Here is a 22278-nt window from a genome sequence, read left to right as displayed (position 1 = left end):
TTTGGTATACAGATATATCTAGATCAAGTTCTTTTTTTTGGTATGATCGCACCATATTGGACAGAGTTATGCCCTTTGGACTTAGAAAAATTCCAATTATTTGCAGTTTCCGTTCATTATCTTCAAAACCGTTGCACATACTGAGATAAAATTCTATAAAATATATCACATGGGTATCTAGGTCAGTTTCTGGTTATGATCAAACCATTTTTGTCAGAGTTATGCCCCTTTGAAGTCATTTATCAGGATAAACACTGCAGATTTAAAACCAGACCCAAGCAGTGCAGTTGACAGCTCCAATACAAATCAACAAGGGGACAACCTGGAAATGAAAAATACTGATAAAGACACTGAAGTTATTCATAGCACAGAGGAAAAGAAAGAAGAGAATGTAGAGTTGTCTAGCCCACCAACTAAGAGCCAAAAAGAGGAGAACTCAGTAGAGGTAATAGCCAGTGCTCTTTCCTCAGAAGCTCCAGCTATGGTGAAGGATGAAATTTTTCAGAAAATCTTGTCTGATAAAGAAAAATTCCCAACTGCTAGCATGCTGGATTTTGCTGGTCAGTTAGCGTATTATGCCTGTCACCAAATTTACGTAACACCAAAGGCCTTCTTCATCCTTGTGTTGGACATGACTAAGAGGTTTGAAGATGTTGTTGATAAAAAGAAAGATAACCAAGAAGGATCAATCTTCTCTGTGTGGACATACAAAGGTAAAACACTTGTCTAGGCAACTACTTATAATTTTGTTCACGGACAATAAACACCCAATTACATCTTTGTTTAATAGATTGAAATATTTTTTAAAAAACATGTTCAACTTTACTTTTCGGAGTTCGAAAGAGCTTATTCGATAGTAAGGTGTCTGTTGTACATCTGCCTGCCTGTAAACAATTTTTAAAAACTCTGCTCCTCCTACAGCTTTGGTCTGATTTCAATATATATAACTTGGCAAACAAGTGGATTACACTCAGATACATAATTATATCATGTTTATTTCTGCCTGTTGGAAAGTTTCAAATTCAAGTGCTACTTTTCCTTTGTTATATGTACATACCAGTAGAGCTACAGTCTCATCAGAGACTTCTGGTTGATTTTGTTAAATGATGTTGCCATGGTTACTCAAATCAAAATTTCTGTAAAATTATTTTATAAGGCTTCTGCTCCTACAGTTTTAGTCTGATTGCAATTAATCTTTCCACAACAAGAGACTAAACTAAGAATTATTATTCTATTTATTGCTGTTGCAAATCCAAGTGCTACTTTTATCTTATGTGAAAAGTACAACCAGTAGCGCCACAGCCTCCTTTTTGTTAAAATAATTCTACAAGAAAAAAAAACCCTTGATTGAAATGTATTCACATAATGAGACGCACACAAAAATATATATCTTGGAAAAAAGAAGAATGTTAGGAAAATGTATATTTTTATGCCTCCCTTCGAAGAAGGGAAGGCATACCCGGTATTGCTTTGCAGCTGTCTGTCGGTCCATTTAGTTTCCGTTCATTTTCTTCACAACCGTTGCACATACTGAAATGAAATTTGGTATACAAATATATATTAAATGTCTATGTCACGTTCTGTTTTGGGTATGATTGCACCATTTTTGACAGAGGTATGCCCCTTGGACTTATCAAGAAACAAATTATTTGCAGTTTCTGTTCATTTTCTTTGAAGAGGTTGCATACATTTAAGTGGAATTTCGTATACAGATTAGTCAGATGAGTATCTAGTTCAAGTTTTGTTTGGGTACGATCGCACCATTCTTGAGTTATGCCCTGTTAGACTCCAATTTGTAGAGGAGGGGGGCATAAGTGCTTAACAAACATCTTGTTTGGTTCATTTTCAAAAATAACTAATGCTATAATTGTCTTTCAGTTTAAGGCTAATGGGGTTCAATAATTAGATGGGGTTATTTGGTCGGAGATAATGATGATTCCATTGGGTACAGTAAAACTCGGTTATAGCGAAGTCCTGGGGACCTGTGAATTTAATTCGCTATATCTGTAATTTGTTATATCCGTATAAGGAATTCATTTAACCATTATAGTGAATTCGCAATATGCATGTTTTCCTTCAAGTTTTACTACCACATATGTTAGAAAAGCAAATATTTAAAACATATCTTTGATAACTAAGGTCATATTATGTATTGGATTTTATATATAAATGCTAAACAGAAATAGAGTCTGTTAAATTTATCAATTTTTTTTATAATCTTTAAGAGTTCGTTATAAAGGATGTGAATTTCATTATATTTAACCTCAACGGGACTCAAAATCAGTTCGTTATATCCGTAAATTCGTTATATCTGAGTTCGTTATAACCGTAAAATTTTACAAGGATTTGTTAAGAAATCTGCCGGGTACCCAGAAAAACTTCGTTATATCCGTGAATTCGCTATATCCGTGTTCGTACTAAACGAGTTTTACTGTAGTCAGTTGTAGTGGATATCAGTTCATTTCTGTGGATGTGACTCATACATTGTCGGTTGGTAGCCAGGAATGATAAATCTGTTGCCAGTCAGATTGACTTCTTTCCTTATGCTGCTTGCCTTCACAAGTACACCACACCATAATCCGATGTGACCAATAAATTGTGGCTCAGTTGTCAGGAATTATGAATATGTTTTCAGAGGGTATTGCTATTGAAATGGTTTTCTTTGCATATGCTGCTTGCCTGAACAAGTACAACACATCGTTATACATTTCTTTTTTTCTACAAATCAGATGTCACACTGAAGGAAAAAGATGTGTGAAATTGTCTTCAAAAATTATTTACTGCACGTTCTACAGTTCATATTTTATTTTTGAATAACTTTTAATATGCTAACAAAATATGAATTTTCATAATTCTTCTGGGTTATTATAAACCCAAAAACAAAATTATAGATTGAAGTTCTTTTATTTTTAGATGTTTTAAATACAAAACAGTAAAGCTAAACACTTTCCAGAGACACTGACTTGTTTGTTTTTTATCATGATGCTTTGTTGTTCTTTTAGACTACCTGAAGTTTTGGATTACCTCAATCAAGACATTTGGAGGCAAAGCGGCACCACTGTTTCTTGTTGTCACACACACAGAAACAAAGTCTACAGATGTTAGTATTCTGTCTATTAGAAATGTGAAAAAAGAAGAATAACTGATATTAACATATCTGTAGAATGCACAATAACAGTGTATACTTCAGAACTACAAAAGAACCAACATTTCATTTACAGTAAATCGTATCACACAGTTATGTATTACATCCAATGTGGTATTGATAATCTATAATGGATACCTTATTTACAGTTTTATCTGTAATCAGTTAAAACTGCCAGTTTAAATCCAAAATAAATGTACATGATTTTCAGATTTTCAAACATCAACACACAATTCAGCATTTACAGTGATAAAATCATAGCTCACAATTATGAATTAATATGTCTAGTATGCTTGCTTTGTTTACTTCTTCAGGAAATAGAGAAGTATTTGGGGGAGTTTTGGAATGCCGTACCCGATGACGATAAAGATTGGTTAAGTGGGTCTCTGAATGATCGAGAATATGCAGTAGGTCTAAAGGAACTTAATGATAATACCAAGGAAATACTGGAGTCAATGAAAAAATCCATAGTGGAACTATTCGCAGACAAGAACAATACAAAAGTTGAATTGCCTTCTTCATGGGCTCTAATGGAGCAGTTATTGTATGAAGGAGGCTGGAAGGTTTTGTCCCTGAGTGAAATCTGGAAGCTCAACACATCTCTTCCCGATGAATACCAAATCAAAAAAGACAAGGAAATGTCCGAATTTTTAAAATGTTTCCATGACAATGGTCTTCTTTTGAATTTTGGAGAAGCGGACTTGAGGGAACATGTTATACTAGATATTCAGTGGTTTGCTAATGCTTTCAGCAAGATAATTGCTGATGAAAATCACATCAATAAAGATTGTAAAAGGAAATTAATTAAAGAGTGGAAATCCTTCAACAAAACGGGGGAACTTAAAGATAAAGTGATAAATGCACTGTGGAAAGATGAACCCTCTTACTTGAAACATAAAAGTGAAATTATGCCATACATGGAGAAACTTCAAATGCTGGTACCTTTGAATGCATATGAGGCTGTATCAGAAGGTGGCATGTCATGGTACGTCCCATGTATGAACAAAAAGCAGTTTAAAGCTGACTTCTGTGAAGATAAGTGGGAATGCTCATCCATTTTGTGCTATCGATTCAGTTCCTTTGCCATGTTTGTGTTCTACAGACTGGTAGCATACTGCATAAGTTCTCTAAGATGGAGTGTAGCAAAAGATGAATATAATGAAGGAAGTCCATGTCTTTATCAAACAGGGGCAGTGTTTGATCACAATGAACATACTGTTGTTGTTGGCATATGCAATGATGATATTCAGTTGCAGGTGCTGAGAATCAAACCATTGACTGTAGAGAAAGGTGTATCAAATGAAATTGGAGTCTCCATTGATAAAGCAATAAAAAAATTGACAGAAACATTTATTGACACAAAAATATTCCATAGAGGATACAAATGTCAAAACATTATTTGTAATGAGAAAGATCTATCTTTTACCCTTTCAAGTGAGCTCTCCAAGATCAAGGCAGAAGAAACGCAGTGCAAGTGTGAACTTCGGGAGAAACATGTGATAAATGTACAGAGGACACAGGGATTCTGGGAAAAGGTAACAGTTATTAATCTTTATACTCCCTGTACAACAAAAATCGAAAAATCTATTTTTAGGACTTAAATTGTCTGCCTGTCTGTTGGCATATATGTATATTTAAGTCCAGCCAATAACTTTGTTGGAAAAAAAACCATGGCACATATATTTTTTACCAGCTGGGGAATTGTACTGATTTTGACCATATAAAAGATCAATGAATGAAAAAAATATTAAAGAGAGAGACATTTGAAGTTTATATTTTACACAGAGAATTCTATCAGGAATGTCTTGATATGAATGCAAGGCCAATTGGTCAAGTTCAAGATCACTTTCAGAAATATTTTTTTAAAAATAAAATCAGTGTTACCATATCTTGTAAAATGGACCATTATTTGACTCAACGATTTCTTACGACCCAAGAATGTGTCATGATTTGAACTTATTTAAGGTTATATGATGTTAACTAGAAAAAATAATTGGAAACTCGAAATGAAATGAAGAAATGTAGTTAGGTATATCTGTATACTTCAAACTAATATTGCTTATAATCTCAAAATGTGTCATGACCTTGATCAAAGCACCAATTGCAAGTTTCTTTCAGACCAGTGCAGAGTAGATGAACTGTTTTGCAAGAGGTTAATGGATTTTTAATCTTTTACCAAAATTGTGCAATTAACTATCCATTGTCTCGTGGTTGGGGTACCAGGGCTTTAGAAGCTCTGATGAGTACATTATGTTTCTCTCTAGATAAATCTTTCATTTCACTTTATTCCTAATTTTCCAAATTGATGTGATGTCACCAACTCAATGATATCTAATGGTAAATTAAAATTGTTTTTATCCTAATTTTCCTTTCTTGACCTACAACAGGGCCCTTTGTTGTAATCACCTTGGAAAACAAACTGTACTTGCATTAGGGTTTAGCTTTGCTTAATATATGGGGAATCATCTTATAAATTTTAATCTTGGTTTATAATGTTTTTTCCTAAGTTGGCTCCATTAGATGAACTAAGATTGATTTTGCTTCAGACAAAGTTGGCTATTTCCAGCACTTAGTTTCGAGGTTAAGATTGGTTCATTATAATAGCTATGGTTTATTTTGTTTCAGAGAGAGTCGAGTGATTCCAGTACTCCAAAGGCCTCTGGACAAAACCTAGAAGGCCGGTCTAGATTTGCAAAACTTGGTATGGCTACAAATGATGTGTTGAATAAAGCATACAGAGATATTCTAGAATCAGAGATTCCTGCATCTGATATTGAGAACAAGGTGGATTTATTATCAAACAAAAAGTTGAAGAGTCTGAATCTACACGCAAATCAAGAAGATCAATTGAAAAAAGCAAAAATATCAGGATATGAGGAATTTGATATTTCATTAACATACAAATTGATAAGAAACATTTGTTCAAAGATTCCTAAACCAACAAAAGGAAAATGGGGAGAAGAGCCTGCAGCAGGAGAGGTGAGAGTGGGTGATGATATCGAGAGAATTAGATCAATACGAAACAGTTTGACTGCACATGTGAGTTCAGCCTCTATCTCTCAGACAGAATTTGATGACACCTGGTCGATGATGTCAGATATCTGCAAAAGACTGGAAACGTTCACTGGTAAAAAGTACTTGGATAGTCTTAAAGGCATTCAGAAACTGGCTCTGAAAGAGGAAGGGGAAGATGCAATAAAAGCTATCATAGAAAAGTTTGTCAAGGATCAACACGAACAACATGAACTGTTGAAGTCAGTCGTGTCAGATGTTCAAGAAATAAAGTCTCAAATGATGACATTAAAACGAAATTGAAGACTAAAGGCAGCAATTTAGAAATAATAATTTTTTACTCGTAGAAAGTTCGCTGGGATAGTGAATAATGGATTCTGTAACACTTGGTTGAAGATGTCAGAAATCTGCAATGTACGTGCAGGTTTCATTGGTTAAAAGCCTATGGATAAGCTTAATTATAATCATAAACTGGATATAAGGCATTTGATATTTCATTTACATACAAGTTGTTAAGAAATATCTGTTCAAAGATCCCTTAACTAACAAAAGGAAGGTGGGGAGAAGAGCATGCAGCAGTTGTAGAGGTGACTGTGGGTGATGATATTGAGAGAATCTGGTCAATGCAAAATAGATTGACTGCACATGTGAGTTCAGCCTCCATCTCTCAGACAGAATACGGTGACACCTGGTCAACAATATCGGATAACTGCCAACGACCGGAAACCTTCACTGGAAAAAAAGTACTTGGATAGTCTTAAAGGCATTCAGAAAGTGGCTCTAAAAAAGAAAGGGGAAGATGCAATAAAAGCTATCATAGAAAAGTTTGTCAAGGATCAACACGAGCAACATGAACTGTTGAAGACAGTCGTGTCAGATGTTCAAGAATTAAAGTCTCAAATGATGACATTTAAACGAAATTGAAGACTAGAAGCAACCGCTCAAAAATGATAATTTTTATTCACAGAACGTTAGCTGGACTAGTTAATAATGAATTCTGTCACACTTGGTTGAAGATGTCGAAGATCTGCAATGCAGTCGAAAGTTTCATTGGTGAAAAGCCTCTGAATAAGTCTTATTTTAAACATAAACTGGATATGAGGAATTCGATATTTCATTTATATACAAATTGTTAAGAAACATTTGTTCAAAGATCCTTTAGTCATCAAAAGGATGGTGGGGAGAAGAGCCTGCAGCAGGAGAGGTGACAGTGGGCGACGATATCGAGAGAATTATGTCAATACGAAATAAATTGACTCTACACGTGAGCTCAGCCTTCACCTTTCATTGCATTGTCGACAGTGCCGGATATCTGGATTGGAAAATTTCACTGGGAAAAAAAGACTTTGATACCTAATACATGTAGCATATATAAACTAATTTTAAAGATGAAGATGCTATTTCAGCTATTTTTGAAACAGTCAGCAAGGAACAAAATGATATGTTGAAAAAAGTTATGTCAAATATGCAAAACTTAATGTCAGATATACGATTGATTGATTGTATATTTTTTAACGTCCCAATCGAGAATTTTTCACTTATATAAAGACATCACCATATGCCGGTGAAGGGCTTCTTTTGACCTTTACTCGGCACTCAGGGTGATGGAGTGATGGATCTTTATCGTGCCAATGCCTGCCTCTGACACAGGGCCTCGGTTTTAAGGTCTCATCCAAAGAACCCACAACTTTCACTTCAAGTGCCGAGCGCATGGCGAAGGAACAGTTGCTACGTATTTTAACGACTAGGTCAGTCGCGGCCGAGATACGAACTCACGACCTCCCGATCAGGGAGCGAGCGCTCTACCGACTGAGCTACCGTGAACGGTCAGATATACATAGGTTAAGTTAAATGTGACCTCAAATTTAAACAATTTAAACCATCCTTTGTCAATTGTGAAGAAATATGTACATCATCATTTCTTTTATGAAAAAAAAATAAGAATCAGCAAAGACTCGGGGGGAGTAGTAGGTGCAGTTTGTTTTCAAAAATGCACACATATATTGATATTTGATTCATAGCCCTCCTATCATTATCAATATATGTTTTGTATTCCTTTTGGATTAACTTTTCTGTTTATAGAACATCTCATCTATAGACAGCCTTCAGAAACCCTCGCCAACGTATATTTTTTGGAGTAAACAGGATTTCCTTCCCTTCTGATTTTAAATGACGCAGATGGATAGCTCCCATTTCTAAAATTGATATTTAAATTTATTCTGGATCTGGAACTGTTTGATAATGATGGATAAGGACTGACGTACCATTACAGGATTACAATAATTAGAGAACATGGTGCTCAAATCATTGAACATATGTAAAAAGCTTTACATTTTATGTGCTTTTTATACACCTGTCTTAAGACGGTATGCATTATGTTACAGGCTTCGTGTCCGTCCGTCTAGCTGTCTGTCTGTCCGTCTGTTAGCTTTTCTCGTGTCTGGCTCATAACTTTAATACTATTAGGCCTAGAGTTACCAAACTTTGTTAGCTGATAGTTTTTGAGTAGAAGGTGTGTCGCATACAAAAAAGTAGGTCGCTCTGACCTTTAATTAAAAAGTTATATAATAACCAAATGTGGAGAAATCCTTTCTGGCCCATAACTGCAGAGATTAATTAATGAGTTCAAATGTAGGAAAGTCTCAATCATTTCTTTAGAGCAGTCTTATCTGTTGTATGGGAATCGGACACAACCCTTGGTCAGGTTATAGCATATGTCATTTGATGGCTAGCCTTTTTTTTTCGAAATTAATTCGGTATACCAGGTTAATTTGTAAAGACTAATTGTTACATCTATTGTTTAATATGATGGGCATTTGACAAGGTCTAACTCAACCAGTGTAGAAATCTATCAATAATTAGTTGCGGGAGGTATAATGTTTTTTGACCCGTCAGTCAGTCAGTCAGTCAGTCAGTCTTCTTTTTTGTCAGCGCAACTCCTCATAAACAGCTGCACAGAATTTCGTCAAACTTTGCAGGTACATAGTACACAATGTGGAGATGTGCATATTTCCAGGAAATTCCGATGCCATTATTTTTTCTGGTAATTGCCGCACTTTTTAACTTAGGCATTTGGCCATACCTTGAATATAGAGATGAACAGTTTGTCAGCGCAACTCTTCATAAACCGCTGCACAGAATTTCGTCAAACTTTGCTGATATTTAGGCCACAATGTGTAGATGTGCATATTACCAGGAAATTCCGATTCCATTATTTTTTCCGGGAATTTTCGCACTTTTTTAGTTAGGCATTTGGCCATACCTTGAATATAGAGATGAACAGTTTGTCAGCGCAACTCCTCATAAATCGCTGCACAGAATTTCGTCAAACTTTGCAGGTATTTAGGCCACAATGTGTAGATTTGTATATTACCAGGAAATTCCGATTCCATTATTTTTTCCGGGAATTTCTGCACTTTTTAACTTAGGCATTTGGCCATACCTTGAATATAGAGATGAACAGTTTGTCAGCGCAACTCTTCATAAACCGCTGCACAGAATTTCATCAAACTTTGCAGGTATTTAGGACATAATATGTAGATGTTCATATTTCCAGGAAATTCCGATTCCGTTATTTTTTTCGGGAATTTCCGTGCTAAATACTTAGGTTTTTGGCCATACCTTTTATGTAGAGATGAACAGTTTGTCAACGCAACTCCTCATAAACCACTGCACAGAATTTCGTTTAACTTTGCAGATATTTAGGACACAATATGTAGATGTGCATATTACCAGGAAATTACGATTCCTTTATTTTTTTATTTTTCCGGGAATTTCCACAATTTCCAACTTAGACTTTTTTGCCATTTTTTGAATATTGAGATGAACAGTTTGTCAGCACCACTCCTCTTAAACTGTTGTACATAGTTTCGTCAACCTATGCAGATATTTAGGACATATTCCATTATTTTATCCCAGAGGTTTGCCTATTATTCAAGAAATTTCTCCCCCCCCCCCCCACCCCCAACCACTATAAATTAATGTTTGGATTTGTATAATGCCAAGAAATTTTGATACCATTATTTATCTAGAAACTTCATTCCACATTTAAATGTCCTCATATGAAAGACATTTTGATGTGAAGATTTTTTTGCAATTATTGCCCTTGTTGATCTATACTATGTATTTAAAGTACACTGTGTATTTCATTATGTGTTTCACCGTCAAGTTTTGGGAGAGCGTGGGGTATGTGAGCTAGCGCACTTTTTCTTTCATTTAATATTTGTTATAATTAATGCCCACATCACAGGGGATGGATAAAAAAGATAATTGTAATTTTCTGACGGGCGTATCATGCTGTGGCGTGGCACTTTATCGTCCAGCCATTACTAGAAATTAAAGAAATTGAAAGGAAGCTATGCAATTAAACCGAGAAAAAATGGAAAGAAGGCTTACCAAAATAAAGGACAGATCTCTCTAACATTTTTAACGAAACATGAGTTCGGTGTCCAACCCTCAGACAAAATTTAATGACAGTGCAACTTCTGCATATTAATTATGTTTAGTTGCAATTTTTTTATGGAATATCACCCGTAGTCAAGGAATGTTACCGTTGCTTCGCTGGTGATAACGGCTTCATCATTAATCAGATAATAGTGCTTTTAACAAATGAATAGCATTTAATCAAAACCAATTAATTAACATGAAAGTTTAATGTTTTAGAATTGATAAAACTGAAGAAGGTTTAGAGACAATCAAATCAAATGTCAAAGAAATAGAAAAAATAATCAACCGTAATGAAGGAGCTACAGAATAGGGGCTCGTTGAATATTGTGTAGAATATTAAAGAATTGCATGTTTTACATAGTTTTATGAGAATGGAGAGTTCATTTGATGTAAATGTGCATCCTATACTGCTTGTACCTATTTTAGAGTAGCTGCATAGTTCAAATTTGTATGGAAGTGTCGGACGAGAAAAGAATATTTTTATTAACGAACACAGATTTGCGATCCAACTTTGTTGCTTGTATTGATTGATCATTCCATTTTGATTTTGTATTGTAAACTAAATATCCATTGCTTATATAAATATACATGTACATTATATTTTATTAGTACAAAGATTTACAATCCTACTGTGTAGCTTTATATGTTTTTTTTATTTATGTATTGTGTTATTTATATCCAACATGCTTCAATTGATTGACAGAATGTTTTATGATAATAAAAATATTCAAGCATATAATTCATAGGCGTCGGAACGGGAGGGGGGCTATATTTTTTGCAAATATATACATAATACATTGTTAGATAGACATTAAAAATTTTAGTTTACCTTATTTTTCTGGTTTAGCTCCCCCCCCCCCACACACATATACACAAATTCAGTTTGCTTCCGACGCCTATGTAATAAAATACCTCTTTGGCTCTCTACTGAGCACCTTGGGGCTTAAAATGCTGACAAGCTCACTGTAACAACGGTGACTAAGGGCAGGGTCACTTTATTGATCCATCTGTATGTAAATCAGCAATCAAATCAATATATTGAATATTTTTTTCTACCTATTAGACGATTTTTTTTCGGCACTAACGGGAATAACAATGCCAGTATACTGTACCTGTCCATACATATCCATCGATTATTTTCCTTAAATCACAGGACATCATATATTTATTGACTATACTTTAAGTGAATAGACACTAGACAAATTTTGACATATTCAGTAATTGCATTATTTATATCTATAAATGAATAGGTAGGCATGTTGAGCAGTGAAGGATAAGGATATCTTTTTCGTTATGAACAGTCTTTAAAGGGGCATAGACACAGTTCAGCTAAAATATTTAACTAAGGTCTTTCTAATGATCATAAAAAATTTAGAATTCAGTTGTTGAGATACAAGACAGATTTAGAGCTCCAAACCTTGGTTATGTAAACAGAGTTCGTGTCATGTTTCGTTTACATAGATTAATTTACTAATATATGTTCGTTTAAGGGTACTTACCACAAACAAAAAATGGATGCGCGGGTTGATATATATTTTTTGACTGATTTTTATTTGTATTGATATAAATAATAAATCCCTGAAATATAAAGAAATCGTAGGTTTTCCTTGGTGCTTTTATTTAAGATTTTATTTTGCCTCCTATATAATTCCATACAAAATTTTGCACAATTTTTTAATTTTATGACAAAATCTTACAAAATTCTTCCACTCTACTTGGTAAACATTATTCTGGTTGTCAATTTAAATGTAAATCTATGAGAAACAATGCTGATTTCTGAAAAAAGTTTGTTTGTGTTATTTATCCTTAAAGCAAATAAGCTCAGTTATGAAGTTAATTCTAAATACTATTAGAAAGTTTCTAGTGATTTGCTGAATTTCATTTTGTTATAAATATATTTTCTACATGTAAACAAAAACGAGGCACGAACCTTGTTTACATTCTGAAGAACTTTTAGTTCTGTATCACGTTTGTTAATCAATAAATGATGTTCAAATTCTTGCTGATCATTAGATGATGCATTATTTAGGAATTGTAAGCATTGAAATTGATTAAAAAATTTAGTTGAAACTGTATCCATGTCCCTTTAAGTCCAACAGTGGGATTCGAACCCTTTAAGTCCCACACTGGGATTCGAACCCTTTAAGTCCCACACTGGGATTCGAACCCGTGAGATAAGGATTAACTCCTTACTTCCCCGAATCAAGAGCAGATGCTCTAACTAGATAGGCGACTGTATCTAAGGAATATATGAATAGAAGTAATATGAATCAATTTGTTTATATTTCATATAATATTTTTAAAAAAGGGGGGCTTCCAATTGTAGGTATTTAAAGTAGAAAATAGTTTCTAAGGTAGGATTCTTCTCACACAAAACTATTTCTTGTATTTAAAAATTAATGAAATTTTCATAGAATCGAGAAGACTATATTACTAAGTGATGGTATTAGTAACATAAGATTCGACTGTTTTATAGTACAGTCATGGTCAGGTCGAGGTCATTTACTTTTCCCTGATCATTAAGAATTAAAAAAAAAAAACTGCATCCAGTCATGAGATAAGGTCTTCTATTTCAAAAGAAGAAATGTTTTTCTTTTTGCATAGAAAGATATTAGGTACCATAAAGGATCTTTAAGTTGATATAACCAAATTGACACAAATAGTTTAACAAAAGTAGATTTTGGCTAATTCGAATTTTCTCTGTTTTTCTTTATTTGTAGGATATTAAAATTATTTTTATATGCGCCCTATCTTAAAATTTTTCTTATTTTTTACATATGGTAAAGCAGTCATGTAGAGATACAAAATGATGCAAAATTAAAAGATTTGACCGTTTAGTAAGAGAGTAAAACCACTTCCTATGGATTTTTGGCTCATATCTGTACTTAGAGTTTAAGCCTTTAAAAGCTAACGTAATTGTAGATTGCTTGGAAATGCATATTTATTTGATATATCTAAACTTTAGTTCCTTATTATAAATTAACATTTGAAAAAAAAAATCTTCTAGTCTTTGATTGTGTAAAAATTATAAGTAAATCAGTAGTTTTATAATAATTTTGAGAAGAAGAATAGAAGATATTTTTGTACGCCACCATTCATATCCACTATTTCCTGCTAGTTTTCGAAAATAATTTACCATCTGTATTTAAAGTTGTACAATGGTGATGGGGAAAGAAAGATATGGTCTTTTAAATACTGCTCACAAATAAACTGTTTCAAGCAACATCTTTATGGAGTAAGAGTTATCTGCTCCTCAATAAACGGAAAATTACAGTTTATTACTGTAATTGGTGAAAGTATTCTTTGCATTTGAATATCTACAGAAACATACTTGCCAACCTCTGACATGTAAAAATCTGGTCATGACCAGATTTGGGAAGTAAAATATCTGGTCATAGCGCATAACGACATTCATGACAAATTTACCATCATTAAATTATATAAATATAAGTATTTGTGTATTGAGAATTCTTTTATTTAAAAAAAGCTTTAACTTACAAAGACAAAAATTTAATATATGTTCAATTGCTGATTAAATTTAGATGTTTAAAAGAGCAATGAAGGTTTCATTATTCAGTACTGACCTGAATTAAGTGTGCATTTTTTTTAATTTTAAAGAAAGCCTTTCAGTTTAATTTGTGCTAAATTTGGAAGTATTTAAGTTTTGGTTTTGAAATTATTTTTTATATCTCTTGTTTAATTTAATAACAAGTGCCATATGTTTTAGACGTACAAGTAGGTCTACAATATCTTTGATCACTGTATTTTATAGTATGAAAGTTGTTTTCCAAGATTCCTCAATTGAAATGTACATAAAATTAATATTGCTTCTCTTTTTCTTGGTTCAATTTGTTCGTGCTGACCCTGATAACGATCTACTTCTATCGGAAGCTTCAAACTTTCATTTGTCAAAACAACTCCCAGTTTATTGTTTGCACCTGCTCTCATAATTAACTGGTAAACGGCCCACTGAGCATAGCCATCGGCATTGTTTACGTAGATCCAAGCTTGGGTTGTAACTGGAAGTTAAGAGTGCAACCTAATTAACGAACCAAATCCGGAAATCGGGATATTTTCCGGTTGTTTGGCAAAAAATCGGATGAAAAGCATGACCCGCCGGGTCATAAAAAATAATCGGGTTAAGGGTGGAAAAATCGGGTGTGACCCGACGAAATCGGGTGAGTTGGCAACTATGCAGAAATAAACCGCATACTTATGAAATGGAGATTTCGAAAAGTTTCAAAAGACCATAAATAATAAAAAATAGGAGCAGAACAAACAAAGACCATCAGAACATCATAGGTGGGACCAGGTGCCATGGAGGAGTGATCATCTCCTGCCGACCGGTCACACCACCCATGTGCTTCTTTGTCTCGATGGAGAAATGAAGGGAAAACTCATCGTTAATTCAATGTAAAAATAATGACTAACAATAAGTATAAGTATGAAAGACGTCAGTCAGCATTTGACTCAACGAAAATTGTATTATTTGCTGACAAGGTTATTTGTATCAACCGTTGAAGCGAAATGTATTAAGATTATTTACATGTATTTTCCCAGCGTAGTAAACAAACGATTTTCTGTTCACGAAAACTCCAATGTCTGAGAATATTTTTATACCCCTCGCAAACGATTTTTTTTTTTTGGGGGGGGTATATAGGAATCACCTTGTCCGTCTGTCCGTCTGTCTGTGCAAACGTGTCCGGTCTATATCTTTCTTACAGAAGGACATTAGAATCAACTACTCCACATAAAGATTGCCCATGACCTAAGGGTGTGTCATAACCCTGACCCAAGGTCATTTGGGGAAGTTCAAAGTCACTGGAAGAAAAATTTCATAATTCTTGTCCGGTCCATATCTTTCTTATGGATAAACTTGGTAGGTTTTCATTTCACACAAAGATTGCCCATAACCCAAGGGTGTGTCATGACCTTGACCCAAGGTAATTTGTGGAAGTTCAAGGTCACTGGAAGAAAAATTTCATAATTCATGTCCGGTCCATTACCTCTGAAAAAACCAGCGGGGGGTATTTTGTCCCGTTTGGACAGTTCTAGTTCCTAATTAAAATAAATAAGCAAATTCAAAGAATTGTGGCCCCTCGCTTTCGGTGTCTTTGTGAGTGGGATGTCATTTTTTATGACACAATTTCTCAAATATGAACGCCCTGTCATATGTCATTTAGAAATAATCACTGAAATTGATTTTTTTTTTTTAAAAATAAGGTCAATCGTGAAGGTCAAGGTCGATGGGTCACAAATCATGGCATGCTTGAAAATATATTGTCACAGGTGATGCACATTTGAAGTATGAAAGCTATATTTGTTCTCAATATAAGGAACAAGATGTTTTTGTGAAACACTGATGACCCATATGGCAACGCTTTACACTAATTTGAATAATATTATTTGTTGTTGATCTATATGAGAAAATAGATAGTAAACGTTCCAATTATGAACCAAAAACTTATATCCCCCTTTATCAAACATAATTTACATCATTAATTAAATTCTGTTGTTTAATTTCAGACTGGTAATGAATTAAGAATATGAATTATCTATAAGAGGCTCATGGGTCACATGGTCACCTGAGCATATTGTGCTCAATTTGGTGATTACATGTATCATGTAAATTATTGAATTATATTGACTTTTTTCCTTGGTGAAGCCCAATTTGAAGGAGTGTGGATTTAGAGCCAAACACCTTAGTGCGGGGGGGGGGGGGGGGTATTTAAAAGTATTTTCCGTTTTCTGTTGATTTCTATAGTGAAAAAAAGTTTTATTAAAAGTTTTATTAAAATTATAGAGTTACTCTCTTTGTTTTCCCAAAAAAGTTATGTTTTATGAAAATCCATATAATTATCTATAAAAAATATTTAAAACCAATCGAATATGTTAACTTTTGAAAATTGACTTGGAGGAAGGCGGGAGAACTATACTATCGTTCACAATTCTTATGCAATGTGCGAACCTAGGGTCAGGGGTTCATGTGTGATGGGGGCACTTCTGATTATTGCTGAATATTACTGATTAGTTGATATGCATTTTTTGTTCCCCTACCCTGCCTATGGATATTTAGGAGGTTAAGTAAGTAAACTAAGCAATTGCTAAGTTCGTGTTTATGATAAGCAATGGTGCCAGCCTCTTTCAAAATTGTGAATGTTGTAGCATCTATCTTAAAACATGAACCTGATTATAACATTTGAAAGTTGTAGCATGATTCTCAGGTGACCTATTACACCCATGGGCCTCTTGTTTAAGAATCTTTTTAACGGTAATGTGTTTGTCTTCATTTAGAGAAAAATACACTTTTAAACTTGACGTTCCTTGGTGACGCCCCCTGTGCGCTGTTTTTTAAACTTCTTTAAAATAAAGGCAAATAATCATTATTAAATAAAATCAATGATAATTAAATGATATTTATGCATCTTGTGGTATATTGCATTTGATAATATGACGCCAAATATAAATGGTATAGACACTGTGACATTACTTTTGGATCAACCCTAGTACATTTACGATGTCAAAAACGGACTTGTCCTTAAGATAACTGAATTAGCATCGAAAAACATACGACAGTGTTTTTGTGAAACCCTGATGACCCATATGGCAACGCTTTACACTAATTTGAATAATATTATTTGTTGTTGATCTATATGAGAAAATAGATAGTAAACGTTCCAATTATGGACCAAAAACTTATATCCCCCTTTATCAAACATAATTTACATCATTAATTAAATTCTGTTGTTTAATTTCAGACTGGTAATGAATTAAGAATATGAATTATCTATAAGAGGCTCATGGGTCACATGGTCACCTGAGCATATTGTGCTCAATTTGGTGATTACATGTATCATGTAAATTATTGAATTATATTGACTTTTTTCCTTGGTGAAGCCCAATTTGAAGGAGTGTGGATTTAGAGCCAAACACCTTAGTGCGGGGGGGGGGGGTATTTAAAAGTATTTTCCGTTTTCTGTTGATTTCTATAGTGAAAAAAAGTTTTATTAAAAGTTTTATTAAAATTATAGAGTTACTCTCTTTGTTTTCCCAAAAAAGTTATGTTTTATGAAAATCCATATAATTATCTATAAAAAATATTTAAAACCAATCGAATATGTTAACTTTTGAAAATTGACTTGGAGGAAGGCGGGAGAACTATACTATCGTTCACAATTCTTATGCAATGTGCGAACCTAGGGTCAGGGGTTCATGTGTGATGGGGGCACTTCTGATTATTGCTGAATATTACTGATTAGTTGATATGCATTTTTTGTTCCCCTACCCTGCCTATGGATATTTAGGAGGTTAAGTAAGTAAACTAAGCAATTGCTAAGTTCGTGTTTATGATAAGCAATGGTGCCAGCCTCTTTCAAAATTGTGAATGTTGTAGCATCTATCTTAAAACATGAACCTGATTATAACATTTGAAAGTTGTAGCATGATTCTCAGGTGACCTATTACACCCATGGGCCTCTTGTTTAAGAATCTTTTTAACGGTAATGTGTTTGTCTTCATTTAGAGAAAAATACACTTTTAAACTTGACGTTCCTTGGTGACGCCCCCTGTGCGCTGTTTTTTAAACTTCTTTAAAATAAAGGCAAATAATCATTATTAAATAAAATCAATGATAATTAAATGATATTTATGCATCTTGTGGTATATTGCATTTGATAATATGACGCCAAATATAAATGGTATAGACACTGTGACATTACTTTTGGATCAACCCTAGTACATTTACGATGTCAAAAACGGACTTGTCCTTAAGATAACTGAATTAGCATCGAAAAACATACGACAGTTTTTTTAAAAACAAGAATTTGGAAAAAACAGAAAACTGAAAATATGTAGTACTTTTTCAGAAAAACTACCTTTCGTCTGAAATAGCTGTAATTCCAGATTTTGCAAACATCGACACATAATATATCATTACAGTTTTAAAATCATAGCACACAATTATGTATAAGATTATCTTCATGCTTACTTTGTTTCCCTCTTCAGGAAATAGAGAGGTATTTTGGGGAGTTTTGGAAAGCTGTACCAGAGGAGGACAGAGATTGGTTAGGTGAGTCTCTGAATGATCAGGAATATGCAGTAGGTCTGAAGACACTTAATGATAATACCAAGGAAATACTAGAGTCAATGAAAAGGTCCATAGTGGAACTATTCACAGATGAGAACAAAACAAAGGTTGAATTGCCTTCTTCGTGGGCTCTAATGGAGCAGTTATTGTATGACGGAGGCTGGAAGGTTTTGTCCCCGAGTGAAATCTGGAAGCTCAACTCATCTCTTCCCGATGAAAACCAAATCAAAAGTGATGAAGAAATTACAAAGTTTTTAAAATGTTTCCATGACAGTGGCCTTCTTCTGAATTTTGAAGAAGTGGAATTGAGGGAACATGTTATACTAGATATTCAGTGGCTTGCTAATGCTTTCAGTAAGATAATTGCTGATGAAAACCACATCACTAAAGATTGTAAAAGGAAATTAATCAGAGAGTGGAAATCCTTTAACAAAACGGGAGGGGGGGGGAACTGAAAGATCAAGTGATAGATGCTTTGTGGGAAGATGAACCCTCTTACTTGAAACATAAAAGTGAAATTATGCCGTACATGGAGAAACTTCAAATGCTGGTACCTTTGAATTCATTTGAGGCTGTATCAGAAGGTGGCATGTCATGGTATGTCCCATGTATGAACAAAAAGCAGTTTAAAGCTGACTTCCATGAAGATAAATGGGAATGCTCATCTATTTTGTGCTATCGATTCAGTTCCTTTGCCATGTTTGTGTTCTACAGACTGGTAGCATACTGCATAAGTTCTCTAAGATGGAGTGTTGCAAAAGATGAAGATAATGAAGGATGTCCATGTCTTTATCAAACAGCGGCAGTGTTTGATCACAATGAACACACTGTTGTAGTTGGCATATGTAATGACGATATTCAATTGCAAGTGTTCAGAATCAAACCATTGACTGTAGACAAAGAAGTATCAAATGAAATTGGAGACTCCATTGAAAAATCTATAGAAAAATTGACAGAGACATTTATTGACACAAAAATATTCCACAGAGGATACAAATGTCAAAATATTATTTGTGATGAGAGAGATCTATCTTTCACCCTTGCAAGTGAGCTGTCCAAAGTCCAAGCTGAAGAAACGCAGTGCAAGTGCAAATCTTTAAGGTTATTTTTCAGACTGTGTGCATTGAACATTTAAATGAAGTTTTAGTTTCATTTTTCAATATCAATGTAAACTTAATAGCAGTATCTATTCTTCATGTATTTGACCTTTTTAAAATTGCAACATGTTGAATCTAATACTTTTTAGCTCACCTCAACGAAGTTGGGGGAGCTTATGTAATACCCTCGGCGTCGGCGTCGGTGTCGGCGTCGGCGTCCCGGGTTAAGGTTAAGTTTTTTGGAGCAGTTTTATTTTTAAGTACTTCTATGTCCTATATTGATTAGACATGCATGGAAGATGGTTCTAGTGTGTTTCATTGTACCAGTCGTGTTTCAGATGCTGCAATTTTAGCAAAGGAATGACCAGGTTAATGTTTTTGGAGCAGGTTAACATTTTTGGTGCAGTTTTTGGTGTAGGTTTCATTTCCAAGTAGCTATAAGCCCTATGTTGACCAAACTTGCATGGATGATACATCTAAGGATGCATATTACCGGGCTTGCTTCGGATGCTGAATCTGACCTACATTTTCCGATTGAGTGAACAGGTTAAAGTTTTTTGGTCCAGGTTTCATTTCCAAGTATCTGTAAGTCCTATGTTGACCAAACTTGCATGGATGATACATCTAAAGATGGATACTACCAGGCTTGCTTCGGATGCTGAATCTGACCTACATTTTCCGGTTGAGTGAACAGGTTAAAGATTTTGGTGCAGGTTTCTTTTCCAAGTTACTATGTGCCCTTTGTTGACCAAACTTGCATGTATGATACATCTAAGGATGGATACTACCAGGCTTGCTTCAGATGCTGAATCTGACCTACATTTTCTGGATGAGTGAACAGGTTAAAGTTTTTGGTGCAGGTTTCATTTCCACGTAACTATGAGCCCTATGTTGACCAAACTTGCATGTATGATACATCTAAGGATGAATACTACTGGGCTTGCTTCGGATGCTGAATATGACCTACATTTTCCAGTTGAGTGAACAGGTTAAAGTGTTTGGAGCAGGTTTCATTTCCAAGTAACTATAAGCCCTATGTTGACCAAACTTGCATGGATGATACATCTAAAGATGGATATCACCGGGCTTGCTTCGGATGCTGAATATGACCTACATTTTCTGGATGAGTGACAGGTTAAAGCTTTTGGTGCAGGTTTCATTTCCACGTAACTATGAGCCCTTTGTTGACCAAACTTGCATGTATGATACATCTAAGGATGCATACTACCGGGCTTGCTTCGGATGCTGAATCTGACCTACATTTTCCAGTTGAGTGACAGGTTAAAGTGTTTGAAGCAGGTTTCATTTGCAAATAACTTTAAGCCCTATGTTGACCAAACTTGCATGGATGATACATCTAAAGATGGATACCACCGGGCTTGCCTCAGATGCTGAATATGACCTACATTTTCTGGATGAGTGAACAGGTTAAAAGTTTTTGGTGCAGGTTTCATTTCCAAGTAACTATAAGCCCTATGTTGACAAAACTTGCATGTATGATACATCTAAGGTTGAATACTACCGGGCTTGCTTCGGATGCTGAATCTGACCTATATTTTCCAGTTGAGTGAATAGGTTAAAGTGTTTGGAGCAGGTTTCATTTGCAAATAACTTTAAGCCCTATGTTGACCAAACTTGCATGGATGATATATCTAAGGATGCACACTACCAGGCTTGCTTCGGATGCTGAATCTGACCTACATTTTCCGGTTGAGTGAACAGGTTAAAGTGTTTGGTGCAGGTTTCATTTCCAAGTAACTACACACACACACACACACACACACACACATAAGCCCTATGTTGACCAAACTTGCATTGATGATACATCTTAGGATGCACTAATGGACTTGCTTCGGATGCTGAATTTGACATATATTTTTCAGATAATAGACCAGGTTAAAGTTATGGTTGCAGGTCTATTACCAAAAAACTTTAGGCTTAACATTGTAATAACCAAACTTGCACAAATGTTGCATCAAGAAATGAAAACTCTCAAATTTGCTTCAGATGCTGAATTACATTTTCATGAAGAAGAACTACTTTAAATTTTTTATGTTGGTCTATTTCAAAGTATCAGATCAAAATTACTTACTATAGATATTTTCATTTTTGGAATGTACACTTTTTGTTGGTTAATTGTGTGACTTTGCCTTATTTAAAGACAACATTCGTTGAGGTGAGCTCTGTAATCTCTGATTACCTATGTTTATCAAATATTTGGAACTGTTACCTAGTCAAAAAAAAATTTTTATTTTGAAAGTTCACGGAGGCGTAGAATAGGGTCAAAATTGGGGGTCAAACTTTAACAAAACAAAAATCTTTACAAATTGTCTTTTTTCAAAAATAACAAAACAACAGTTGATATGAAAGCATCCTTGAGCAGTGTTCATATGATGACATAAGGGGTGGCAAAAAAAAAGAAAATTTTATATTTTTGAAAGAATATCAAAGCAATAATGATTTATATTTATATAGATGTATCCCCACAATTG

At 34.4% G+C, this 22278-nt stretch overlaps 1 protein-coding gene and 1 long non-coding RNA gene across 2 annotated transcripts; both read left to right on the top strand.

Moving 5' to 3' along the window:
* Positions 1-246: 246 nt before the first annotated feature.
* Positions 247-7367, top strand: LOC134264455 (uncharacterized; the record flags this gene model as incomplete). The annotated part of the gene is made up of 4 exons (XM_062746757.1): positions 247-713; positions 3003-3100; positions 3460-4680; positions 5771-7367. Coding segments are annotated over 4 exons (2476 nt in total), but the record flags the coding sequence as incomplete, so codon positions are not given.
* A 2731-nt stretch (positions 7368-10098) lies between these two features.
* On the top strand, positions 10099-13830 carry LOC134264454 (uncharacterized). The gene is made up of 2 exons (XR_009991522.1): positions 10099-12094; positions 12416-13830. It is a non-coding gene; the product is annotated as an uncharacterized LOC134264454 (long non-coding RNA).
* The last annotated feature ends 8448 nt before the right edge of the window (positions 13831-22278 follow it).

This window comes from Saccostrea cucullata, unplaced genomic scaffold (assembly GCF_032062105.1).
Source record: "Saccostrea cucullata isolate Sc308-1 unplaced genomic scaffold, CSIRO_AGI_Scuc_v1 ctg10145, whole genome shotgun sequence".
In the NCBI taxonomy this organism is placed as follows: Eukaryota; Metazoa; Mollusca; class Bivalvia; order Ostreida; family Ostreidae; genus Saccostrea; species Saccostrea cuccullata.
This window is presented reverse-complemented; position numbering and strand designations above follow the sequence as displayed.